At 36.1% G+C, this 27,058-nt stretch overlaps 1 protein-coding gene across 1 annotated transcript in view; it reads left to right on the top strand.

Annotated features, from left to right (window-relative positions):
* PRKCI (protein kinase C iota) overlaps positions 1–27,058 on the top strand; it is a 67,854-nt gene that overhangs the window by 19,451 nt on the left and 21,345 nt on the right. The window contains exons 3-8 of the mRNA XM_059163498.1: positions 12,814–12,903; positions 15,032–15,082; positions 18,313–18,398; positions 19,055–19,195; positions 22,540–22,594; positions 23,904–23,962. Coding sequence (XP_059019481.1) covers positions 12,814–12,903; positions 15,032–15,082; positions 18,313–18,398; positions 19,055–19,195; positions 22,540–22,594; positions 23,904–23,962 — 482 coding nt within the window. The remainder of the gene's footprint in view (positions 1–12,813; positions 12,904–15,031; positions 15,083–18,312; positions 18,399–19,054; positions 19,196–22,539; positions 22,595–23,903; positions 23,963–27,058) is intronic.

Below are 27,058 nucleotides of genomic sequence, written 5' to 3'. Positions count from 1 at the left end.
CTCACAGTATATCTTCAGCCTAAATATGAGACTATATAATTTAGCACAGTATATACAATATAGTTAGCATCAATAAATTGATTCTTATCATGAACTAATGTTATTCTCTCTCTCTCTTTTTTTTTTTCTTTAAATGAACTCTATGCTTAATATGGGGCTTGAGCTCACAACCCTGAGATCAGGAGTCTTACGCTCTACCAATTGAGCAAGCCAGGCACCCCAATGTTATTCTCATTTTAAACCTTTCCTGATAATTTCATGCCATTTATTTCCCATTTGAGATTTTTTTTTCAATTGGTGGTTTTCAAACTAGTATACATAGGAATCATAGATAATGCATTTTATTAAATTGATTTAGAGATAATCCATTAAAAATTGTTATAGTATTTGGGGTGCGTGGGTGGCTCAGTTAAGCATCCAACTCTTAATTTCATCTCAGGTCATGATCTTGGGGTTGTGAGATCAAGTCCCAGGTCGGGCATGGAGCCTGCTTAAGATTCTCTCTCCCTCTTCCCCTACCCCTATTTCTCTCACCGTCTCTGAAATAAAATAAAATAAAATGAAACAAAATTTTATAGTACTCTTATACTTTGTATTGTCTTTACCTGGGAAGCTCTGTTCCCACATTGTTATATGGCTATCTCTTCCCTGTCATTCAGGTTACTCAAATGTCCTGTCCTCCAAGAAGCCTTTCACTCCTATTCACTTTGAATCTCATTTTATGGTAGAATGTAAGCTCCATGAGAATAGAGATCTCGTCTTTGCCATGGAGCTCCAGTGCCTAGAGCAGTACTCAATAATAGTATGCTCAAAAAACATTTATGAGTTGTAGAAGAGGCTAAAATCAAGGCTGTCCTGTAGTTTTATGTATATTATTGAAGATTTAAGTGTTGGGAGTTGTGGTTTATTCTATTTTTTCTTAACATTATAGGATATTTTAATTAACAGATTCACATAGTAAATTAAATTAATTCTCTGGTGAAACAGTCTTATCCTTTTATAATGCAATTCAAAGTTCTTTGTCTCTAAATAGCTATTAAATGTCCTACTTTTCTGGGGAGAACTATAAAACTATAGCCTCATTCAAGTAAAAGGTTAAACTTTCTATTAAAGTCTGCTGATTCCCATGTGATCCTTGTTACCCTGGTTAATTTTGATACCAGTGTCTTCTTAATTTTAGGCATATAGAGCCAGTAGTAATTATTTTTAAGTTCCTTGCAATTATTTTTCAGTTGTAATTTCTTTACCTTTATTTTTAGCCAGGTAGGCATCAGGGGTGCTTATCTAGAGAAAAAATTCTCTTCAGAATCAGTGGGACACAGGACTGTGATTTCTCTGGTTTATGAGCAACACTGTCTAGAAGCTAATCTTTTAACTGTGGTGTTTTTTCTGTTAGAGCAAATAATCACAAGCTTACTTCATTTCTTAAAGTAGATCTATGACAGCCATTCTTTTTCCTTGTGTTCAAAACCAGTTTTACTGATTTGTTTTGATGTGTCTGTGGAAAAACTGGTTTGCTTAATCTAACTAAACATTTTAGAATGAATAGTAAGTTTGTAACAATTATACCTCCCTTCTCATGTGAGGAGAGAGTATGGGACAGAGAATGATAAATGACTTTTTAGTTCATCAAACTTTAATTGTGACTGTTTTTCCTTAAGGATAAGCTTTTTTATATTCACAATCTAATATTTCTAATTCCATCAGTTTCTTACTCATTCAGAATCTGATTACCAGGTTTATATTTAACTGCTTCTATTCTGTCACTTCTCTTTTATTAGAAATTAACCTTTGGATATTTTATTTCTTAGTTTAAGTTTTTATTAAGAGTGGTGCTTGCTTTTTAACAAAAATATTGATTTGTTTGAAGGAAAAAGTCTCTCTGAGGATCCTCAGATCCTCAGATCTTTCCTATAAACAAATTAATGATGTCTTTTTTGGTGAATGTACAACTAGAAGGGTAACAGTTGTTTCCTTTCTTACAAATAGCCAAATATTGTATAGGCTGTTATTTAACCTGCCTTTTCACTTAACATCTTGTGGATTATCTTTCCATATCAATCTATGTAGAATTATATAATGTGGTTTATATAGTGTTTGTATAACATGGTTGTACCATAACTTAACCAATCCCCCTTTGATGGATATTAGGATTATTTTGTAGTGTATAAAAAATATTAGTGCAGAGACTATCTTTGTACATACTTTTTTGGGGGACACCTGCACTATATTACTTATAGGGTGAATTCCTTGAAATGGAAGTGTCCTTGAAAATAGGTGGTACCAAATTGACCTCCAAAAATATTCCACCTTTTGTTATACTTTTCACCAATAACACATGTAAATTATTATTTTATTATTGTTTATATTTAAAAGGCCACCTAGGCACACCTCAGTCAGTTAAGCATCTGCTTTTGGCTTGGGTTATGATCCCAGAGTCCAGGGGTGGAGCCCCATGTTGAGCTCCCAGCTCAGTGGGGAGTCTGCTTGTCCCTCTCCCTCTGCTGTTCCCCCTGCTTGTGCTCTCTTTATGCCTGCTCTCTCTCTCTCTCTCTCCCAAATAAATAAAATCTTAAATAAATAAAAATGAAGGAGGTATAATTGACACAATATAGTGTACATATTAAAAGTATACATGCAATTTGATGAGTTTCGACACCCAGGAAACCATCATCATAAGCAAGATAGCCTATCCATTACCCCAAGTGTTTCAGTGTGCTTTGCAATTCCTCACCCCTACCCATGCCAAGTAACTAATGATTTGTTTTCTGTCACTGTAGATTTGTTTACATTTTCTAGAGTTTTGTAGTCATGGAATCACACAGTATGTACTCATTTTGGGGGGGCAGGCTAGTCTGGTTTCTTTCACTGAGAAAAATTATTGATATGTGTGTTGTGTGTATCAATAGTTCATTTATTTTTATTGCTGAGTGAGTGGTATTCCATTATACGGATATACCACAGTCTTTGAACTGTTCCTCTGTTGATGGCCATTGAGGCTGCACTTTGGGGCTATCACAAATAAAAACTCTATGGCAGTCACATATGAATCTTTGTATAGATACAGATTTTCTTTTCTCATGGGCAAATAACTAGAAGTGGAATGGCTGGATCATCTGGTAGGTATTCTTTTTCTTTAAGATTTTATTTATTTATTTATTTGACAGAGAGAGAGAGAGAGATCACAAGTAGGCAGAACAGCAGGCAGAGGGAGAGGGAGAAGCAGGCTCCCTGCTGAGCAAGGAGCCCAATGCAGGGCTCCATCCCAGGATCCTGAGATCATGACCTAAGCCAAAGGCAGACACTTAACTGACTGAGCCACCCTGGTGCCCTGGTATATATCCTTCTTAAAAAATAAAATAGGAAAAAACGTATTTGAAAAGGAGATGAGATGGAGTACTACAGCACAGGTGCATTCTTGGGCTGATGATTTTTAGAAAAGAATTTATATGGAAGTTGAGGATATGCAAATTGATACCTTTTAAAAACCCTCTAATCCTGGTCATCCCTGGAAAGTCTTCTGTACTCCCAAGGATAGAGTACCCCATGCTGAAGACAACTGGCTGACTTAGAGAAGTCCTCAAGCCCTTCTTTCTCTGGGGCCTCTGCCCCAACTCTGTGCTCCAGGCATTCTGTCCGGGAAACTCTGCCTGCTGCCATTTATACAGCAGGCCGTGTAGATGCCTGAAAGGCAAGGGGATCAGACTGGGGCCCACCTGGAAAAAGTCCCTTGCAGTGGTAGGGTGGAGATGAGTTGAGAGGTGAGACAAGAGGGGCCATAAGATGCTGACTGGTCACCAGAGATCCGAAACTCCAACTTACGCTCTGGTCTGTGGGAAGGTCTCTTCGTTGGCATCCCCGCCTCCAGTTGCATTTTAAGGGGTAACTACTATCGTAGGAAAAGTTTATAATTCAGACTGTTTCTCACTTACATCCCTTCATCTCCAGGAAACCACTAATCTGGTTTTCTGTCACTATTCTAAATATATAAATAACAAAATGCAGTGTTTTCATGTGTTTTTTAAATTCATATAAATCATACTAGCACATATTTTGAAACTTCCCCCTTTTCTACTGGACATATGTCTTGAAGTCTGTTCATGTGCCTAGAGAACTAGTATACTTCTTTTTAAAAATTCTTTTTTTTATTGTGGTCAAATATACCTAACATAAAATTTTAACTTTTGTTAAGTGTACAATTCAGGGACATTAAGCATATTCACAATTTTATGCAACCATCTTCCTTTACCATATTCTAGAATCTTTTTATTGTCCCAAACAAACTATACCTATTAAGTAATATTTCCCCTAATTGAATTTAAATTAAAAACAACAACAACAACAACTCTGGGGCGCCTGGGTGGCTCAGTGGGTTAAAGCATCTGCCTTCGGCTCAGGTCATGATCTCAGGGTCCTGGGATCAAGCCCCACATTGGACTCTCTGCTCAGCAGGGAGCCTGCTTCCTCCCTTCTCCCTCTGCCTGCCTCTCTGCCTACTTGTGATCTCTGTCTGTCAAATAAATAAATAAAACCTTAAAAAAAAAAAAAACCCTCCACATTTTCCCCTCCTCCAGCTCCTCTCCCTCACATGCTTTTCTTAGACTTCCTGTCTCTATGAATTTGTCTTTCTGTCCCTATAAATTTCTCTGTGAAAATAGATTTCTGGCTTCCTGCTCTCTAGGTCACCTTTGTTTTTGAAAGATAATTTTGCTCGGCAAATAATTTTTTAAATTTATTTTAATTTTTTTTTTGCATTCTGTACACTGTCTTCTAGCTTGCATTGTCTCTGATGCAAATCTGCAGTCAGTGACCTTTGTGCTTCTCTATGTAATATATCTCTTTGGCTGCTTTTAAGATTTTTCTCTCTATAATTGGAAAAATTTTGGCCATTATCTCTTCAAACAATTTTTTTTTCTGTCACCAGACCCCTCCTTTAGGGACTCCAATTACAGGTATGTTAGTTCTCCTGAGGTGTCATAAAGCTCACTAATGCTCTGTTCCTTTTTTTCTCCCCCAGTCTGTTTCTCTGCTTTTCATGCTCGTAGTTTCATTGCTGCCTAAGTTCACCAGTCTTTTCTTCTGCCATTAATCTCACCTACTATAGTTCAATTTGGGCCTTTATGTTCCATCTTTACTTGACATGCCCAATATCTACAGCTTCGTGAGCATATTGGATATAACTATAATAACTTTTAATATCCATTCCTACAAATTCTTTCATCTTTCAGGGCCTGTTCCAGTTGATTGATGTTTCTCCTGGCGTGGTTCGTATTTTCCTGCTTCTTCATGTGCCTGGGTCTGTTTTACTGGATCCTGGATATTGTGACATTGGCAATGGATATATTTGTATTTTTATGAATATTTCTGACTTTTGTTTAGGGATGCATTTAAGTTACTTGGAAACAGTTGATCCTTTGTTGCTTATTTCCATCTCCTGAATCTTTTTTTTTTACTTGTTTTGTGTAGTTTTCTTGTGTTTCAGGTGGAGGGTTGAATCCAGTTCCTATTACCTCATCATCTCCAGAAGTGGAAGTTGAGGATAGGCAGCTTGATAGGATAGAATATGCTTCTGTAACCACTGATTTCCACCTTCTAGAAAAGCAAACCAGAAGCCAGATGTCCACTGCTTTTGTGATTGGGCCTAATATTGGGCCATTTAAACACTCTAGCATTCTTGGAAACTTTTTGCAAATCTATATTTTAAGCAATGCAGCCCTTCAGAGCAGGGAGTGCAGGAGCTTTCACAAGTAGTATGTAGTGTTCTGAACCCAGTTTCCAGAGGGGGGATGGCAGTAGGATGGTTCAGCGGGAACGGGGAGTTTGTAAATCTACAGCCTACTCAGGCATCCTGGAGAGGACTCTGGTGATACTACCTCAGGCAAATGTGAACGGTTGCCAACTTTGGTTGTAGGCTGCCTTGATTCTCTTAAGTGTCGGCACTGAATTGAGTCATGTGCTAAAATACCTAATATAACTAGAGTTATATATATGTTTCATTTTTAAAAAAGATTTTATTTATTTATTTGACAGAGAGAGAGATCACATGTAGGCAGAGAGGGAGGCAGGCTCCCTGCTCTGCAGAGAGCCTGATGCGAGGCTCGAGCCCAGGACCCTGAGATCATGACCTGAGTTGAAGGCAGAGGCTTAACCCACTGAGCCACCCAGGTGCCCCTATGTATGTGTTTTAAGTTCTGCATCTTGTCAGGTTATCTAATAAATAACTGAGTCTTACATATTTATCAAACCCCTGAGGTCCAGTGCCCTAATTTTCTTCTTTCTTTTCATAGGTGAAAGAAAATGTAGATATATTGAAAGAAAGACTTGATCTGCTGGTTATAATACACACATTTTATTACCTTGAAATTCATTGACTATAGCAGATCTCACTCTGGCTGTATGTCTGTTTCAGGAGGTGAATTTGGACTTTAGTAATAGAGGGGGCTTTGAGAAATAGCTTTTTTTCCTATCTTTGTTTCATGATGACTCTTCATGGAATGTTTTACTTCTGAGTTACATGTCCTACTTTATCAGGCATGAAACAGTTGGCCCAAAAAGGTAATACTTGAACCACAGATAAAAACAAAATAGACTTGAGTATACGTAATGTCAGTAATTAACTCCTCTTTTCACACTTGTGATTTTTCAAAAGTATCAGTCTCTAGGTAAATACTGAATACAGGTACTTCACCCAGTCGAGGTTTCAACCAACAGCAAGCAGGTACTAGTCTTGCAAAAAGACAGTGTCTAGCAGAAGGGAAAGATTGATTTTAAAATATGGTTGTAATGATACTTTTAACAATAGTTAATTCCATCCATGGCATTTAGTCAAAGCACAATAATAAAAGCCATATGTATAATGGACCAAGCATACCATGAATCATTTTAAATATATGATCTTCAGTTTTCCCATTATCCTCACAATATAAGTAATAGGCCTCTGCAGAGAGAGAGATAGATATGTGTGCAGAGACATATATATGTTATATATATATGTTTTTAAACAATGAGAATATAGGTGTTCCTATATATATACATATATATGTATATATATAGCCCATGCTCATTAGCATTCACTACCTATTTCCCCTAAGTTCTTTACCCACTGCAGCCCTCATATATATGTGTGTGTGTGTGTATATATATATATATATATAGTAACACCTATGTTCTCATTGTTTAAAAACAACCTGAGCTAAGTTTAAATGTATTTGCCAGCATGGATTCAGTTTCCTCACCTGGAAAATTGGAAATGAAGTGTTAATTAAATTTTAGACTCAATCTATTTCTAGAATTCTTTGAGTATTTCATTATTTAGAATTAATTTAGTCAGTTGGCTTGTTTAACTGGAATGATTTACACACTCACTGATATGTGAAATTTTTATTACTTTTTATGTTGCTTTTTTATTTTTGGCCTATACTTAAATCTACTGTAGAAACAAGATTTTTTTTTTTTAAGCTATATCAAAAATGGTATATAATTAAATTGACTTTCACTTTCATAAATGTGGCAAAATGGGAGAAATTTGGATAACTGAGAAAGTGAATCTGTGAATGAATTACTTTATTTCTTTGAGGCAAACTAAGACAGACTTTGCTTTTGGACTAGAATTTTCTTTGCTGTCAGACTCACATTTATAAAAACACTGCATTATGTAAACATTTTTTCTAAAACAGCTTCATTGAGATATAATTTATTATTTAAAGGAGTTTTTAGTATATTCACAGAGTTACACAACCATCACCACAATCAATTTTAAAACATTTCATCACCCAAAAAATAAATCCCATGCTCATTAACATTCACTACCTATTTCCCTCTAAGTTCTTTACCCAATGCAGCCCGTAGACCTAGGTAACTACTAATCAACTTCATGTTTTTCTTTCTTCCTTTCTTTCTTTTTTTAAGATTTTATTTATTTATTTGAGAAAGAGAGAGAGAGCATGAGAGGGTAGAGGTCAGAGGGAGAAGGAGACTCCCCACCGAGCGGGGAGCCTGATGTGGGATTTGATCCCAGGACTCCAGGATCATGACCTAAGCCAAAGGCAGTTACTTAACCAACTGAGCCACCTGAGGGGCCCCAACTTTATGTTTCTATAGATTTGCCTAATCTACACGTGTCATATGAGTACTTGTTCAATTAACAGACATTTGGGTAATTTCCATTTTTTGGCTGTTATGAGTAGTACTACCACTATGAACATTTAGTTACAACTTTTTGTGTGGCCATATGTTTTCATTTCTCTGGATATATACCTAGGAGAAGAATTGCTGGGTCATATGGTAACTATGTTTAACCTTTTGAGGAACTACTAGACTGTTTGTTGAAGTGGCAGCACCATTTTACATTCCCATCAGCAGTATATATGGATTGATCCTCACCAGTACTTGTTATTATCAGTGTATTGAGTGTTGATCCAAAAATGGTGTATCTATGTAACCTGGTTGAATCATTTTGACTCACTATTTTTTATCTAGCATCTTTAAGATATTAATAACACCAAGTTAAAGACTGAATGTATGAGAGAACCAATCTTTCTTTTATGTAAATTATACTCAGTCAGAAAATAAATCAGAAGAAAAGATTCCATCCATAGTAACAATATGATTTTTTTTAAAATCTAGGGGTAAACTTTAAAGGAATGTGAAGAACCCATGTAAAGAAAACTGAAACAAAAACAACAGGATTCCATAAGCAAAACCTTAAATGAATGGGGTTAGGAAGAAGTATCGTGTAAAATGAGAACTCCCTGCAGATAAATCTATAAAGACCATGACCGCCCCCTCAAATTCTAATAGGATTTTTAAAAAACTGACAATTTCATTTGGAAAAATAAACAGGAAAATTCTGAAAAAGGAAATGTAAAGAGGGAAGAATTACTCTAATTTTTATGTTGAAAAACACCATAATCACAGATAAAAGAGTAATAACAGCTGACAGAAAATACTTGTAACATTTCCAGAGAGTTGGTATCTCTAATATAAAATAATTAGGTAAAAAAAAAAAAAAAAAGATGAAAAATCTACTTAAAGAAATGTAGATAGCTAATTCATAAATGACCAAAAAAACTAAAAAATTACTAATAGTTAAAAAAACCAAAGATTTGAAAATAAGACATTTTCACTACCAGATTAGAAGATAATTAAAATTTAATAATTACTTATAGGGAGTTAGGAAAGATACACTGTTATATATATGATAACCTTTTGGAGTTCCTGTCATTCTAAAATTTGTCATTCTAAATTCTAAATTTAAATTCTAAATTCTAAATAATTGCCAAAATTTTAAATGGGGGCACTTTATTTTATTTTTTAAAGATTTATTTTAGAGAAGGAAAGAGCACGAGCAGGGAGAGGGCAAGGAGGGTACAGAAGGATAGGGAGAGAATCTTAAGTAGATTCCACGCTGAATGTGGAGTCCATCACATGGCTTGATCTTACGACCCCGAGGTCACGATTTGAGCTGAAACTGAGAGTAGGACAGCCAACCAGCTGAGCCACCCATGTGCCCCAAATGGGCACACTTTAATCAATCCTACTTGTAGGAAATCATCATGAAAAGTTATTCAAATACACAAATACTTAAAGAATATTTGCTGTCTTATTCACTAATAAAAAAGACTGACATACTGATACATGCTACAACATGGAGGAACCTTAAAAACGTGCTCAGGGAGGAAAGAGGGACACGAATGACCACATATTATATGATTCCATCTATATGAAATGTCCAGAAAAGCCAAATCTATAGATGCTGAAAATAGTGGTTATTTAGTGGTTGCCTAGGTCTGGCAATAGGAGGAGAGGTTGGGGGTAACGGAGAGTGACCACTATGGACAAGGGGCTTTTTTGAGGAGGAAATAATAAAAATATTCTAAAACGGATTCTGTGGATAGTTAACAACTTGCGAACATACTGACAGCCATTGTACACTTCAAATGGGTAAATTGAATGCTTTGTGAATTATATCTCAATAAAACCTTTATTAAAAATTAGGTTATCCTAGGCTTTTCAAAAAGTGTGAAATATTACATCCTTAGATAGGGCTGTTCAGAAAAGGTGGCATTTGTCCTGGGTCTTGTAAAGATTCACAGAATTTCAAGATTCAGCTTGAAAGATGGCTGTAAGGTGTTGGTTCCATAACAACTCACCTCAGAGTATAGTAGCATTAAAAAAAAGCCTGCCACTTTATTTTATAATCTCTCACACTTCTGTGAGTTGACTCGCTCTGCTGGTCTCACGAGAGGTCTCTCCTGCAGTGGCAATCAGAGGGCAGCTGGGTCTGGAGTCATGTGGAGGCTCACTGGGATGCTGGCGTAGTTGGTTCTCTCTCCCTTTTTGTGTAGTCTCATCACAAGGAGGCAGTATTTCATTGATTTTCACTTTCTTAATGATTAATGATGTTAAACATCTTTTCATGTGCTCATTGGCTATTTATACATCTTCTTTGGAGAAATGTTTGTTGTTTTTTTTTTCCCTTGCCTGTGGTTTTGGTGTCAAATCCAAGAAATCATTGCCAAATCCAGCGTCGTGAAGATTGCTCCTTATGTTTTCTTCCAAGGGTTTTTATAGATTTAGCTCTTGCTTTTAAGTCTTTGTTCCATTTTGAGTTAATTTTTATTTATGGTATGAGATAAAAGTTCAACTTTATTCTTTTTGCATATGGTTACATTTGGATATTTTATATAAAATGAATTTTTGTTAGTCTTTATAGGTTTATAATGGTATTATGATCATATTAAGGAATTTTAATTTTAAGCTAAAGAGATTTATGCAGAATGATACTGTAGAAGTGAGTGGGTATGTAAGGGGAAGCCAGATTTGGTAATATGTGTGAAAATTTCCAAAATGAGGGGCGCTTAAGTGGCTCAGTTGTTTAAGTGTCTGACTCCTGATATCAGCTCAGATCTTGATCTCAAGGGTATGAGTACAAGTCCTGCATTGGCCTCCAGGCTGGGAGTGAAGCGAACTTTAAAAAAGAAAGAAAGAGAGAGAGAGGAAGAAAGAAAGAAAGAAATGAAAGGAAAGGAATTGAAAAGAAAAAGAAATTTTTCAAAATGAAAAGTTAAAATGGAGAGTTAGTAAACCAGGAGAATGGTGTTTAGAAACCTAGAGGCATGTTGGTGGAGGGATGGGGTAACTGGGTAACAGGCATTAACGAAGGCATGTGATAGAATGAACACTGGGTGTTATATGCAGCTGATGAATTACTGAACTCTATATCTGAAGCTAATGATACACTATATGTTAACTAATTGAATTTAAATAAAATAAGTTAAAAAAAAAAAGAAACCTAGATGCCGAGTTTCTGTAAATAGTCAGTGGGCAACTTTGCTAGATGCTATAGAGAGGTCCATTAGAGTAAAGACAGAAAAGGGGATTTAGCAGCTCTCTTCATGACTGTGGATATAGCACTTTTAGTAGACCATATGGACTAAAACTGGTTAGCAGAATTTTTGAGAGGATAGAAACATTGGAGAAAGCAAGGTGGAGTCACTCTTGATATTAAGAAAAGCTATTTCTAATAAACCTAAAGGATTATAAACCTCTGATTAAAATTACAAAAGAAAAGTATGAAGTCAAAAGCCAAAGGCCCCATCGTTCTTCCCCTTCTTCTCACCCACCCCCTCCAGTTTCAGTCTTCAGTTTGCTCTTGAGACATGTGGCTACTGAATGAAGAGAATGGAACCTGAGTGTGTGGGAGATTGCTGAGAGGGAGACTCAAACATGCCTTTGCCTGAGAAGAGCTAGTGGAAGGAAAGAAAAATTGAAAACGGAACTGAAGGGGACTAATGGGATAAGGCCCAGAGAAGATAAAAGGAAGAGATTCCTTAAGGGAGTCTCCAAGTTGGAGAAAGGTACAGAGGTACTCATTTTTTTGAGCCTGGAGGACAGGAGATGGCTTCGGTTTTCTCTCTTGAGTAATAGACATAGTTCTCTGCGGAGAGTGATTGAGGTTTGGATAAGGTTGGTGGCATCTTGTGTGTGGTCACATTTGGTGTAACCACAGGAATGTGCAAAAGCACTGCCGTGAGGAGGACCCAGCTCAGGCTCCAGCTATGATCGAAATGACTTTTTCATTGAGGAATGCCATCATCTGGGGAGACGTGCCATCTCACTGTTGGCCAGGGATGACTCAGTTCTTTGGCTGGTTGATTAGGGAGGTGTTTCTCCCTTAACCTTTCTCTGGGTAAGTTTCCTAAAACTATGCGTTCACGTTTGAAAGAGCTCAAGCAGGGCTCTCCGAGGTCTGGAGTACTCTAGTAGCTGTGCTTCTTCTTTGTGAGCCTCTTGGGTAAGGAAAGACTCACAGGTGAAGGAACATTTTGACAGAATGATGACATTATGGCAGTGAAACCACTTTCACTTCCTCCTTTAAAGAGGAAGGTAACAGAAAGCTTGTCCCTGGCCATTAGTCATCTTGTAGTAACAGTCCAAATGTGGTCAGGGTAGATTCCATTTGGTGTATTCTGAATATCTATGTTATTGAGAATTAAATGGTTTTTGTATGTATCAAATTGGGTATTGATGAGCCTCATGTAATATTTTGTAGAAATAAAAATGGAATTTTGTTACCCACTTTAGAAAACAGAATTGTCTAAATATCTAAAATTTGTCCTTGCCAAATACTTGTCTATCTGTGTGTGTGTGTGTGTGTGTGTGTGTGTGTGTGTGAGGAAATTGTTTTTCTCAAGATTTTATATAAAGGCAATTGGTTTTGCTCAAGATTTTATGTACTAAAAATTGCTTATTAAACATTACATTTTAGAGGGTTTAAAAGGTGAGCTTTGCTTTACTTTTTATATTTTTCAGGAGACCCGTGTACAGTATCCTCTCAGTTGGAGTTAGAAGAAGCCTTTAGGCTTTATGAGCTAAACAAGGATTCTGAACTCCTGATTCATGGTAAAGAAGTAGTCATTTCTTACTCTTCTAGAGCTCCAATTTTTTTTTTTAAACCCTATATTCTTGACATTTTAAAACATAATCCTGATGTCATTTTCTTAATCTCTACTCTCATTGCTATGTGACTGCTCATATTCAGTAGTTTCTCATATGCTAGAGAAAATAAAATCGATCATCTTAGACTCCTGGAAAATTTGTTATTTGGGTATGCCTTCGTGGATATTAAATTGATCTTCTCTCAAGTGTTTCACCTCAAAGTTTAAGAGAGAATTTAAAATTGAGTGCCTAGTAGGATTCTCCTGAGTCATTCCCTTGCAGTTTTGTAATGTATGCAAATAATGATCTCCAAAGAGAAGGTACCTGAAATGTCCTTTCTTTTATTTGAGGGCTAATAGTGAAACTATTTGCATAGTCATAGAGATTACTGTGTTAAACATCTGCAGGCCCACAAGCTGGCGAGTGGTAGAGAAGAAGAAAAGAAACTCAGCCATCATGTAATGGTGCATTGTAGACCAGGGTATAGAATCTAGGTATTCCGCTTCCAAGTCTATGTTCTTTTCATTCTACTATGCTACCTCTCAAATTTTTTATGTCCTGTAAAACCCACTTAATATATCACATTTCACTGCAATCCATCGGCAATATTTCATGTAATATTTTTAGGAGGCCAAATCTAGAGAACTCTTTAAAACTTGAGCAAATGTGGGACGCCTGGGTGGCTCAGTTGGCTAAGCAGCTGCCTTCGGCTCAGGTCATGATCCCAGCGTCCTGGGATCGAGTCCCACATCGGGCTCCTTGCTCAGCAGGGAGCCTGCTTCTCCCTCTGCCTCTGCCTGCCATTCTGTCTGCCTGTGCTTGCTCTCTCCCCCTCTCTCTCTCTGATAAATAAATAAAATTAAAAAAAAAAAAAAACAAACAAAAAAAAAAAACTTGAGCAAATGTAAATTGCCCGTAAGTATAGTGAGTCAACACCTTGTTATTATTCCCTTATACTTTTCTTTACAGTGTGTCTTTTAAAAATCAGTAGCTGGATATTGTCTACCTTCATAGTTTGAGATAGTGACTCCTAAGGGATCTGTAATCTAATTGGTTGAGGTCCTAGCAGAATGTCAGAAGTCATCCATTTTTGGAGTCATTTCTTTCTAGAATAAAACTGCAATGAATGTTGAAAGAAGTGATTGATCAGGAGTATTAAACAGTTTGTTTTAAGTTTTTGTTATTTTTATACCATAGCACAACTGAAGTTAACTTATATTTCAACTTTTAAGAATATATAAGGACCCATACTTCTCATACTTTGTGTTTTTTTAAGCCATGTCCTTTTGTACACCACAGACTACAAATAGTTAACTAGTTCATAAATATACTGTCTTTATTTTCTATCTCTTTATGAAAATGGCCTGAATTAACATGTTTATAAATTTGTAGTTCCTAAGATAAAAAGTATATTTTTTGGATTTGGGTAATCTTAGTTCTGTAAATTTTTTCCTAAATTCAGTATACATTTTTTAAGAACTGTAATGGTTTGTGTTCATATTTGTATACATTTTCTTTCTTTCTTTTTTTTTTTTTTTTTAAGATTTTATTTATTTATTTGTCAGAGAGAGAGAGAGCACAGGCAGGCAGAATGACAGGCAGAGGCAGAGGGAGAAGCAGGGTCCCTGCTGAGAAAGGAGCCTGACCTGGGACTCAATCCAGGACACTGGGATCATGACCTAAGCCGAAGGCAGCCACTTAACCAGCTGAACCACCCAGGCGTTCCTGTATACATTTTTCTAATTCTGTTTTAGTTATTCATTTTAGCAAACTTGACAGTACGACAAAGATTTAAGGAAATAGTTCAAGGTTTTTCTAAGGGCAAAAACATCAATTAGTAACATAATAGGAACTAGTGTGATAATTTGAGCTTCTAATGCATTTGATTTTGGCTCTTAACTTTTATGAAAACTTTTTTCATATAGACCGAATAAACCAATCCCTTGAAAAAATATTACTGACTGTGTGCTAAATATCTTGTGTCAAGAGAGGGTTAGGTTGAAATTTGGGTCAATTTTTTTGATTTAGAATTTTTCTATGTAATTTGTATGTTTTCAATTTTCTATATTAATTTTAATTTCTTTTCTTTTAGTCTTCCCTTGTGTACCAGAACGTCCTGGAATGCCATGTCCAGGAGAAGACAGTGAGTGTGTATTTACTTCATATCTTTGAACGTAGAGTTATTTATGGCATAAAGGCACAAGTGAAAGGAAATCAGAAATAGAACTTTTAGTCCATTTCATTTCTTTTCCATTCTTCAGTCTAATTTAGGCTATCTTAGCAACTGCCTAAATTCTCCACTTTTGCCAGATGAAAATCAGGCAGTTTTTAGTTACAAGTTACTGACATGAATATCTGTTTTACATTTGAGAGGAAAATTAAGTGAATTTTAAGTCATGTTTCTTCCTAATTTTTAATTTTGGAAATTTTCAAACCTATGGAGAAGTGAAACAACATTGAAAACAAAGACACAAAGATATCCTTTGCCTTCATTGACCAATTATTAAGATTTTCTATGTTTGTTTATTTCTGCATCTGTATGTGTTCACACATAGACATACATGTATATACATAAGGAACATGCTTGTTTATTTTTTTGTGTGTGTGTGTGTAACATTTGAAAGTAACATGATGCTTCCTTTCTAAGTACTTGAAAATGCATAGTTAGCAATTGTTAGGGATTTTCTTTTCAATGTCTCGGCTGATAGTTACCATTAGTAAAAAGAACTGAAAGAGCAAACAACTATCTGGTCTGATGGAACTTAAATATGTAAACTTATTTATGATCATAAGTTACTGCTTTTGATATTTTGTATAGCTTATTAGTTGTGGATATTACTCATTTTCATTTGTGGTTTCTGCACATATGCATGACGTTACAAGAATTGTGATAAATATTTTCCTTTGAATTAAATGAAATAGTTTTAAACTTGAAGTTCCGTGACTCTTTTTTTTTTTTTTTTTTTTTTAAGATTTTATTTATTTATTTGAGAGAGAAAGAGAGAGTGAGTGCACAAGCGGGGGGAGGGGCAGGGAAAGAAGGAGAAGCAGACTCCTGACTGAGCAGGGAGCCTGACATGGGGTCAGGATCATGACCTGAGCTGGCAGTTAAGGCAGACGCTTAACTGACTGAGCCTCCCAGGCGCCCCAGTTCTGTGACTCTTCCTGCAACTTGCTGAAGAAAAATAAAAGAGATATGAATATTTATATAGAGAGTTGAATGTACTATTTAGGAAGATGGGGAAATTTAAGGAAGTAGGTAGAACCCTGAAGTAGTAGTGAAAAATGTAGGTCTGAATTCAGAGAATATTTCCCAGAGTTCCAATGATGGATGGATCAAAGACTGAGCCACCCAGGTGCCCTTAGGTTAAGATATAATTAACAGAAATTTTCAGCCTTGATTACTCCTAACAGAATAAATAAATAAAAATAAAAGTATCTGTATTTAAGGTTCTGTATTATGTTATCTTAAGATTTCTAATTTAGAGCATTTCACTAGTTTTTTCTATCTTAATTTTAAATGGTAAACCCAGTGCTACATCGGCTTTAAAATATGAGTTTAGAAACCTAATGGAATCTTTCTACAGTATTAACTATCACTGTGGAATGTTAATAGTAATGACTAATAGGCAATATATATAATAGTGATTGACTTAACCAAAGTTACACAGGTCAACTAGATTTGGTCTTAGGGAAGCTCTTTGTTTAGAAAATGTATTAATATAAAAACCTTGATTAAAGATTAATGGGGAGGGGCACCTAGGTGTCTCAGTTGGTTAAGCCTCTGACTCTTGATTTCCAGCTCAGGTCATGATGTCAGGGTTATGAGATCAGCCCCACTTTGGCTCAGTGCTGGGTATGAAGCCTGCTTAAGATTCTCTCTCCTCCTCTCCCTCTGCCCCTCTCCCCCTCTTAAAAAAAAAAAAAAAAGAAAAATTAGTGGGGAAGATAACATTCTTGTGGTTGCAGAGTGTCCCCTTTAGAGCATCTATGAAAAGTAAAATGTACCTTTACAGTGAAGAGAACAAGCAGTCACTGCCTTTAACAGAGTGATTGAACTGGGAGTCAGCAATCTGACATTTTTTTTTAAAATTTTACTTATTTATTTGACAGAGAGAGGGGGAGAGATCACAAGTAGGCAGAGAGGCAGGCAGAGAGAGAGGGAAGCAGGCTCTCTGCTGAGCAGGGAGCCCGATGCGGGACTCAATCTCAGGACCCTGCAATCATGACCTGAGCCAAAGGCAGAGGCTTAACCCACTGAGCCACCCAGGTGCCCTGCATTTGTGTATCTCTTAATGTGATACCACAGGCAATATATATCACCTATGTATTATTTTTGCCAAAAGTATTTGATACTGATTCTAATGAGGAAGCAGACAAATGCAGAATGTAGGACATAATATAAGACAACTGCCTGGACTCCTCTTTTTTTTTTTTTTTTTAAACAACATCACAAAGGAAAAACAGCAAATATGGCAACATGACTGTTTCAGCCTACATTCAAGAAACAAAAAAGGTATAGCAACCAAAGGCAATGTTTGAATCTTGCTTGGATCCTGGAGAGAAAGAGAAAGCTATGAAAGATACTTTGAGGGCAAATAGGGCGATTTGCATATGAGCTATTAGGGGATATTGAATTAATGTTGATTTTCTAAGACATGGTAATGGTGTTAGGGTTAAATAGCATTAGGAGAAACACCCTTAAATTAATCTAAGGCAGTAAGTGGATAGTTAGGTATTTAAGGGTGAGATGCTATGTCTGCAACTTACTTTTAAAGAATGCAGACAAAAGGAGAGGAAAGCAAATGCGGCATAATGTTAGGTATTGGTAAGTCTGCATGAAGGATTAACTGTTCATTGTTCTAGGCTTTCAGCTTTTCTGTGGGCTTAAAATTGTTCAAAATTAAAACTGGGGGGAATTTTTTTTTAAAGATTTTATTTATTTTATTCTTGTAAGAGCACAAGAGAGTGAGAGGGGGTGGAGGTGGCATGTAGGGGCAGAGGTAGAAGCAGACGCAGGGTTTGATCCAAGATCCTGAGATCGTGACCTGAAGTGAAGGCAGACGCTTAACCAGCTGAGCCACCCAAGTGTGCAAAAATTGGGCGGGGGGGGGGGGATTAAAAGACAGAAAAGCCTTAATAGTAATTTTTAATACACTTTTGTTCCATAGGCTTTGTTTTCATTAATTCCTTGGTGAATCTGTTTTATTTCTTCACTTTCAGGTTTTTATCAGAATATTTTTTTCTTAAAAAAAAAAAGAATATTTGTTTCTTAAAGTGAATATCATGAAAGAAGGTCACAGACTTAATTATAAGAAGACTTTTATTCACACTTGCTCTTTTTCCTTTTTTTAACGTTTTATCTCTCTTTAGAATCTATCTATCGCAGAGGTGCGCGCCGCTGGAGAAAGCTTTATTGTGCAAATGGCCACACTTTCCAAGCCAAGCGTTTCAACAGGGTAAACCTTAGTTTGTAGAATGTTAATAACTTGAGATATCTGGTTTTTTTCTCCCTACTGTGAAGGAAGGGTAGTCTTCTTTCCCCTTTTAAAGGAGTCAGTAGGGTGACACGCTCCCATTTTGCTTGGGGCAGTATCTGTGTTATCTTGAGGTAATTTTTAATAGCATCTCCTTTCACTCTTAAAAATACCTCTGATTGAATTGTACAGTTACCTTAGCTAAAAGAAAGTTGGCTTTTTTACTATAATTTTAGACAACCAGAAATAAGCAAAGTTTATTTTGCAAACCTTTTAATGTGATTTTAACTTTAACTGTTTCAGAAATAATAATTGCAAACCACTTATCTAGCTTTTACTAAGTACCAGGTGCTTTTCCAAATGCTTGACGTCTCTTGACCCATTTAATCTTTACAACAGCCTTGTGAATTAGGTACTACATATTTCTGTTTTATAGATGAAAAAAGCTGAGGTGTGGGGCAGTTAAGTAACCCCAGACAGGGGTCCATCTCACCCCCCTGAAATCATGCCCTGAGCCCAGATCAAGAGACAGACGCTTAACTAACTAAGCCACCCAGCTGCCCCTTATTTTCACTATTTTGGCAAATGATTATGACATTTTATTTGCTAATAAATTGCTGTTGAATTACTCTTTGCAGCGTGCCCACTGTGCCATCTGTACTGACCGAATATGGGGACTTGGACGTCAGGGGTATAAGTGCATCAACTGCAAACTCCTCGTTCATAAGAAGTGCCACAAACTTGTCACCATCGAATGTGGGCGGCATTCTATGCCACCGGTAAGGCACAACTGTCTTTTTTTAATAGAACATTTTCAGTAACACTGCTAGGATGGAGGGCTATAATACACGGGTGGTAAGGAATCACAGTTAAACACTGTTGATACAGAACCTAACTTTACAGTCCAGTTGACATATTGTGAGTTTTGGAATTATTATTAGAAATTTTGTTATGGTATGTAGCTAACTTTTTGATTTAATCTGCTACAGAATCATCAGGTTAAATTAGGTAGAGGTAGGCAGAACTATTTGAGAGCCTTTTCTTCTTCCTTAAGATAAACTCATTAGTTTGTAGCTCCCATTGTTTTAGCATCTACACTAAACAGAGATCAGGCAAGAAGAATCAGAGGCTTCATGTTTGCTATTTAAAGTGTGTGATTACTGGGGAGATTTTGAATTTAAAATTTTTATTTTCACTTTCTATTTTAAACATGCAGTTACAACATGTTCATTATAGAAAAAAAGGGGAATATAGATAAAGAAAAATTACATAAAAATCCCCTGTGAAATCTACTGTCTAAAGATAAATTGTCTTCTGGTGTATATCCTTCCAGAACTTTTTCTGTATAAATGTATATGCATACTTAAAATTTTTCCATATAGGAAATTTCTATAAGGAAAAATTTTAAATATTTTTAAGAGTCACTATAATAATGTAATGAACTTCCATATACCAGTCCCCCAACTTCAGTAGGTACCAGCTCATGACCAGTCTTAGTTCAGCTGCACCCCCACCCGTGTAACCTGCTTTCATCCTGTGTTATTTTGAAACAAATCTAAAAGATAAGGACTTTTGAAAACGAAAAAGCAAATTCCTTATATCGAATATTCATCTAGGCAATGTTCAACATTCCAGTTGCCTCATAAATGTGAAAATTTTTAGTTTTCATTCTGAATCCGTATCTAAATGAAGTTCATATTTGCACTTGACTGATATGTGTCCTAGATATTTTCTCAACTTATTGATTCTTCCATTTCTCTCTCTCTCTCTCTCCGCCCCCCCTTAAAATTTAAATGTAGAAGAAATTATGTTGTCATTTAAAGTGTTGCAGTATTTTTCTCTTTGCTTCTCTATGGTTATGTTTAAAATGTTCCCTTGTCCTTTTTATTTTCTGTGTATTATAGTTGGATCTAGAAGTTTAATTAGATTCTGGCTTTTCTTTTTTCTTTTTTAAAATTTTACTTATTTGTTAGAAAGCATAAGCGGGGTTGGGGGGTAGGGGGTGGAGCAGGCAAAACAGGCAGAGGGAGAAGCAGGATCCCCGCTGAGCAAGGGAGCCTGATGCAGGGCTCTATCCCAGGACCCCGGGATTATGACCTGAGCTGAAGGCAGACACTTAACCAACTGAACCACCCAGGTGGCCCCCTGGCTTTTCATTTTTGGTTTTTATAGACTATTTTTGAGACTGCTTCATATAAGGTGGAGTGTTTATCAGAATGTGCTTAATGTTTGAGTCTCATTCTTTTAAACAAAAGTGAGATCATATATATACTGTTCTCTAACTCCTTTTTTTCACTTAACTGTATTTTTGTCACCTTTCCATATCTATCTATATCCTCTTCAATTTTAGCATAGTATTTGGTTACATATCTATGTCATAGTTTACTTAACCTTGTTCCTCATTATTTTATATTTGATTTGTTTTCTACATTTTCCTGTAAAGAAAATCATAGGACATTTCTGGTAAATAAATCTTATTATTTCCTTAAGAATCCAGAAGTAAATTACTGGCTTAAAGGATATGCATTTTTAAAAAGATCTGGATACAGGGGTTCCTGGGTGGCTCAGTCGGTTAAGCAACTGACTCTTGATTTCAGCTAAGGTCATGATCTCAGGGTTGTGAGATTGAACCCTATGCTGAGCTCCACATTGGTGGCTCTTTGGTATTAGAAGTATTTAGCTAGTTCATTTAAGCTCAGGAGTGGGTTTATCATTAGGGAGGTGAAAATTGCATCTTAAGGGAAAAAAAACTAGGCCAAAAATTGTGAACATAATTTATTTAGGCTACTGTGATATTCTTGAGTATTCTTAGGTGATGGAATGACCTGTGTAAATTTATAAATGTAGAAGGAAAGAGGGATAGAATTAGTGATTATTGATAATCACTAAATGCATTGTAAAATCCAGGAGCCAATCCAGACAGCCTTAAAATTATAACTGTGTAAGGGGCACCTGGCTGGTGCAGTCAGTAGAATGTGTGACTTTTTTTTTAAAGATTTTATTTATTTATTTGAGAGAGAGAGCATGAACAGGCAGAAGCAGCAGAGGGAGAGGGAGAGGCAGACAGGCTTCTCACTGAGCAAGGAACCCAATGCAGGGCTTGATCCCAGAACTCTGGGATCATGACCTGAGCCCAAAGGTAGAGGCTTAACCCACTGAGCCACCCAGGCATCGCGAGAATGTGTGACTCTTGATCTCAGAGTTGTGATTTTGAGCCCCATGTTGGGTGTAGACATTACTTAAAAATAAAATCTTAAAAAAAAAATTAAAACTGTCTTAACTAATGCTCCTTCTCAACTTTACTCTTTTTTTTTTGGTATTTGTTAAACCTGGGTCCAAAATTAATGAATTAGAACATTTTGGTTTGAATTAACATTTTTCCTGAGGTTATGGGCAGTGAGTTTTTTTTTTTTTTTTTTTTTTAAGATTTTATTTATTTGACAGAGAGAAAGATCACAAATAGGCAGAGAGACAGACAGAGAGAGAGGTGAGGAGAAGCAGGCTCCCCGCCGAGCAGAGAGCCCCATGCGGGACTCGATCCCAGGCCCCTGGGACCATGACCCGAGCCGAAGGCAGAGGCCCAACCCACTGAGCCACCCAGGCGTCCCGGGCAGTGAGTTTTTTAAGTCAGTTTCTAGAATGTATTGCTTTTCTTTATTTGGATCACTGGCACTTTTGAGAATCTTCAGAAAAATGGGAAACCCACAAAATTTTAGATTTATAGACTCATCTTCAGACTCAACTAAGGAACTTAGGGACTAGAGCCTCCCTTTGCCAAAGATGTAAAGTGAATGTGTGGCGCTTATAGGAAGAATAGTATAGAAGAAACACAAATCAAAGTAGATAGAAGTTCAATTTGATTTCTAATTGATGGTCTGAAGTTAGTTTTCTGTTTCTTCTGTTATCTGTGAAATGTGACTAGTATTATCTCATTCATGGGAATATTGCATGGTTTCATATAATTAAACATAGTAATGGAGTTTTCATTTATTAATTTCTATTCTTTCAAGTTTAAATTTTAATATGCTGTGTCGCGTCGAAATAATGTTTCTGAATTTATAGTGTTAAGACTGGGATTTAGAAAGAGCCTGCTAAGTTACTGTGTCTTTGGAAATGTTTGTAGGAACCAATGATGCCCATGGACCAGTCATCCATGCATTCAGACCATGCACAGACAGGTAAGAACGACACTGGCAGGAACTGTCATTCATCACCAAGTGTCATTTAAAGCTTCTTTAGGTGACGCTTCCGCTTAAGCTTGAAACCATTTATGTTCTTCCCAAATAAAAGTTAGCCCCATTTTGCAGTGGTACTCTCCGTCATAATATTTAACATATACCTTTAGCATTTTAAGAAGACAACTATGTAAACTACAATAAAGGACTCTTTTCTCGGATTCAGATAAATTTATTCTGAGACTTTTTCTTAAATTGAGCGACCTAGCTTTTTCAATAATGAAAAGACATACTGTTTTTGTGGGTCATGTTGATTCTTCAGGTGATCTGTTTTTATTAAAAGCTTTATTATTAGAAGTAGAAATTATGTAAAAGATACAGTATAGAAAATTCAAAAAAGATCATGTGATCTTCCAGAACCTTAAATATATATCTGTGAAATTTAGAGAGCAATTAATTGGGCAGAATGTACTGATCTTGGATGAATCAAGAAAGGGAAGGTGAGGGAGTTTTTCTGGAAGGACGGAATGTACTTTCTTGTTCATACAAGAAGCTGGTTATATGAAACGGGCTCTGTGTGTGTGTGTGTGTGTGTGTGTGTGTGTGGCCTGAAGTAGCTTTAAGGAATAGAAACCTAGAGTTCAGTCTTTGTCAGTTCTTTACTTGACCTATGTGGTATGGTAGTTAGGAACATTTTAAGTATGAAGGAAGTGAAGAGTAAAAACCAAGCGCCCCCTAACTCTGTGCCTTAGTCATACTGAAATAATTGAATAAGGTTTATGGAGTCACCCTTAGAGAAGGAACTGATTAATTTGTGAAGAAGAGAATTTTTTTTTTTTTAAGATTTTATTTATTTATTTAATTGACAGACAGAGATCACAAGTAGGCAGAGAAGCAGTGAGAAAGACAGGAAGGGAAGCAGGCTCCCTGCTGAGCAGAGAGCCTGACTTGGGGCTTGATCCCAGGACCCTGAGATCATGACCTGAGCCGAAGGGAGAGAGGCCTTAACCCACTGAGCCACCCAGGTGCCCCAAAGAGAAATATTTTTTAAATGCCAAAAATATTTGTTAAAATCAGTACTTGGTTACAGTTGGTTATGGCTCTCCACTCTCATTAAAGATTAGGATTTAAGTCATAAATATATACAGTTTATTACTAGTAGGACAGATACTCAATTTTAAATAATGCAAACTTATTCTGAAATAAAAACTTAAGTCAAATCATGAAAACATTTTAAGTCAAACTCAGGTTAATGGGTGCTATGTTTTCTCCTTTTTCTTTTTTTTCCCCATGTTTGGGATTGGGTTTTCAGTAATTCCATATAATCCTTCAAGTCATGAGAGTTTGGACCAAGTTGGTGAAGAAAAGGAGGTAAGATAATTAGTTTTATTGTACATTACATCATCAGCTTTTTAATAAGACTCGACAGTTAAAAAATATGACAATTAACTTGCTTAGATTTTTAAATCATAATGGTAAAAATGCAGAAATGATGTTTAATGATGCTAGAGTTTTATTCTGATTTAATCTAATTATTCATTTCATTTAAATTAAAACTCATGAGATAAGTTCTTTTTTTAACAGGAGAAAATAAAATTCAATAGCATACTTTCTTTTTAAGATAGTAGAACCTATAAAGTATAATTAAGAATGAGGTTTAGAATACTTGGTAGTATTGATAAGACACATTGTAAATCCTACCATTTTATGGGCTAATTGTTTATTTAAAATATAAATGATTGAGCATCTTGACTGCTACTATTTTTTCTATTAAACATTATATCAGCTTTTAAAGCAATAGGTTTTTAATTAAAATGATAATTTTTTTGAAAAAAAGCTTACAGTGAAAAAGATTTATCATGCCTCACACCTTCCACTCCCACTTTGACTTCTGAGAGCAACTCTTTTTAATCATTTCTAATTGTGCCTATAACACTTATAACTCATTTTTCCAACTTTATATATTTTAAGCCATAAAGGTTTAGTTCACAGTACCTCCCCCCTTTTCCTTCTCTTTCCAGTGTTTGATAGGCGCATTATGTTTTACTCTCCATTACCTTTAAAAAAGCCCCAACTTTTTATCATGGAAAATGTAATTAAAGGTAAACAGGGTAGTATAACAAAGCCCCTGTATCCATTGCCCAGATAAAACAGTTATCAGTGTATGGCCAGTGTTGTTCGGTCTACCTACTTCCTTTGCTCCTGCATTATCTTGAAGTACATCTGTTGATTACTTATATTTAATCTCATATCTTAGTTTTTTGTTCTATGTAAGTCAACAAGCTTGACGCTCTAGCCATTCCTTCTCTTTCTTCCAGTTTTCCTTTTTTATGTGCATATTTATTTTTACATTGCCAAGGTTGTTAACGTTTACGATCTGTTCTGCAGCCACAACTACATCTTCCATATTTTGTTCACAGGTTGAATGAATCATTCAAAGGAGGAAATTCCTAATAATAAGGAATGAATTCTCTATTCTAACACCATGAATTGCTATAGTATTTCTTTCTTTTCAATCCTTGACACTTTTACAGCTTTTTGTTCTTTTTGGTTTCTGTTTATTGTTATTGATTGGTTTGTTTGTTTACCAAAGACTTATTTGCTTGTATCCTCAAGAGTTTTAATATTTTTTTAAGATTTTTTCTTATAAGTAACAGTCTATTGCACATCTTTTTTTTTTTTTTTTTTAAGAGGTTTTTTTGGGCTTTTTGTTTTGTTTTTTAAGATTTTATTTATTTATTTTACCGAGAGAGACACAGAGAAAGAGAGAACACAAGTCAGAGAGCAGCATAGGGAGAAGCAGGCTTCCTGATAAGCAGAGAGCCCGACACGGGCTTGATCCCAGGACCCCAGGATCATGACCTGAGCAAAGGCAGATGCTTAATGACTGAGCCTTTCAGGCGCCCCTTTTTAAGACTTTTATCATACAGTGAAGTATGCAAATCATGTCTATATAGATAAATGAGTTTTCATACACTTTGTAATGACCACCCTGACCAGAAAATAGGATCTACTAATATCCCAGAAGCTCATGTACTTTCTTCTAGTGACTAATGCTCCCTCCTCACTATAAGTGACCGTTGTCTTAATACCAGAGATTAGTTTTGCTTTTTCCCCAAACTTTATATGAATGGATTCATATAGTATGTATTTTTCTGTGTCTGGCTTCTTTCGCTCAGTATTGTGTTTGTGAGATTCCGTTATGTTTCACGTAGTAGTATTTCATTTATGTTCACTGTTGTTTCAATTTATCTATTCCACTATTGATTCCCCCCAATTGGGATTGGTACGATATACTGTTATGAACACTCTTATAAGTGTAGTTTGGTTCACATATATAAAGATTTCTGTTAGGTATATAATTAAGAGTGGAATTCCTGAGTCACATGTTACCGAACTTTAGTGGATAATTCCAAACAGTTTTGCAAAGTGCTTGTATTACTTTATACTTTCACCAATAATGTGTGTTTGATTGCTTCACAAATCTTTGTCAGCACTTTGTATGGTCTGTCTTTTTAATTTTAGTGAATCTGTTGAATGTGTAGTGGTAGCTCATTATAGTTTTTTTTCTTTTAAAGATTTTTATTTATTTATTTGATAGACAGAGAGAGATCACAAGTAGGCAGAGAGGCAGGCAGAGAGAGGGGGGAAGCAGGCTCCCTGCTGAGCAGAGAGCCCGATGTAGGGCTCTATCCCAGGATCCTGAGATCATGACTTGAGCTGAAGGCAGAGGCTTAAACCACTGAGCCACCCAGGTGCCCCTCATTATAGTTTTTTAATGTGCATTTCCTTGCACAACTTTTCATATATTTATTGGCCATTTGGGTATCATCTTTAGTTAGGTGTCTGTTTTTTTAGGTGTCTTTGTTATGTTGTTTTATAGGAGTTCTTTGTAATTTCTTGACATTATTAGCCTTTTATTGGTTATATATTGAAAATATATTCTTCCACTCTGTGGCTAGTATTTTCACTCTGTTAATGGCGTCTTCTGATGAATAGACGTTCTTGATTTTTAAGGTAGTGAAATACATTCCTCTTTTCCTTTTTGATACTGCTTTGGGGCCTTTTTATTTTTTTATTTTTTTAATTTGACAGAGAGAGAGAGAGAGAGAGAGAGATTACAAGTAGGCAGAGAGGCAGGCAGAGAGGTGGGGAGGCAAGCGCCTTGATCCCAGGACTCTGAGATCATGATCTGAGCTGAAGACAGAGGCTTAACCCACTGAGCCATCCAGGCGTTTTGGATGGCCTTTTGAAATCTGTTTTTCCCAACGCTATTGAAGATATTGAAAAGGCTATACCTTCCCCCATTACTCTGCAAAGCTATCTCTTCATCAGTTATATGCTTATGACATGATCTAATTTTGGATTCTCTCTTATTTTTTGTTGTTTTATTATTATCATTGGGTATTGTGCTTCATGCCCTCTGAAGGCAGAGGCTTAACCCTCTGAGCCACCCAGGTGCCCCTC

This window comes from Mustela lutreola, chromosome 2, assembly GCF_030435805.1.
Source record: "Mustela lutreola isolate mMusLut2 chromosome 2, mMusLut2.pri, whole genome shotgun sequence".
Taxonomy (NCBI): domain Eukaryota; kingdom Metazoa; phylum Chordata; class Mammalia; order Carnivora; family Mustelidae; genus Mustela; species Mustela lutreola.
This window is presented reverse-complemented; position numbering and strand designations above follow the sequence as displayed.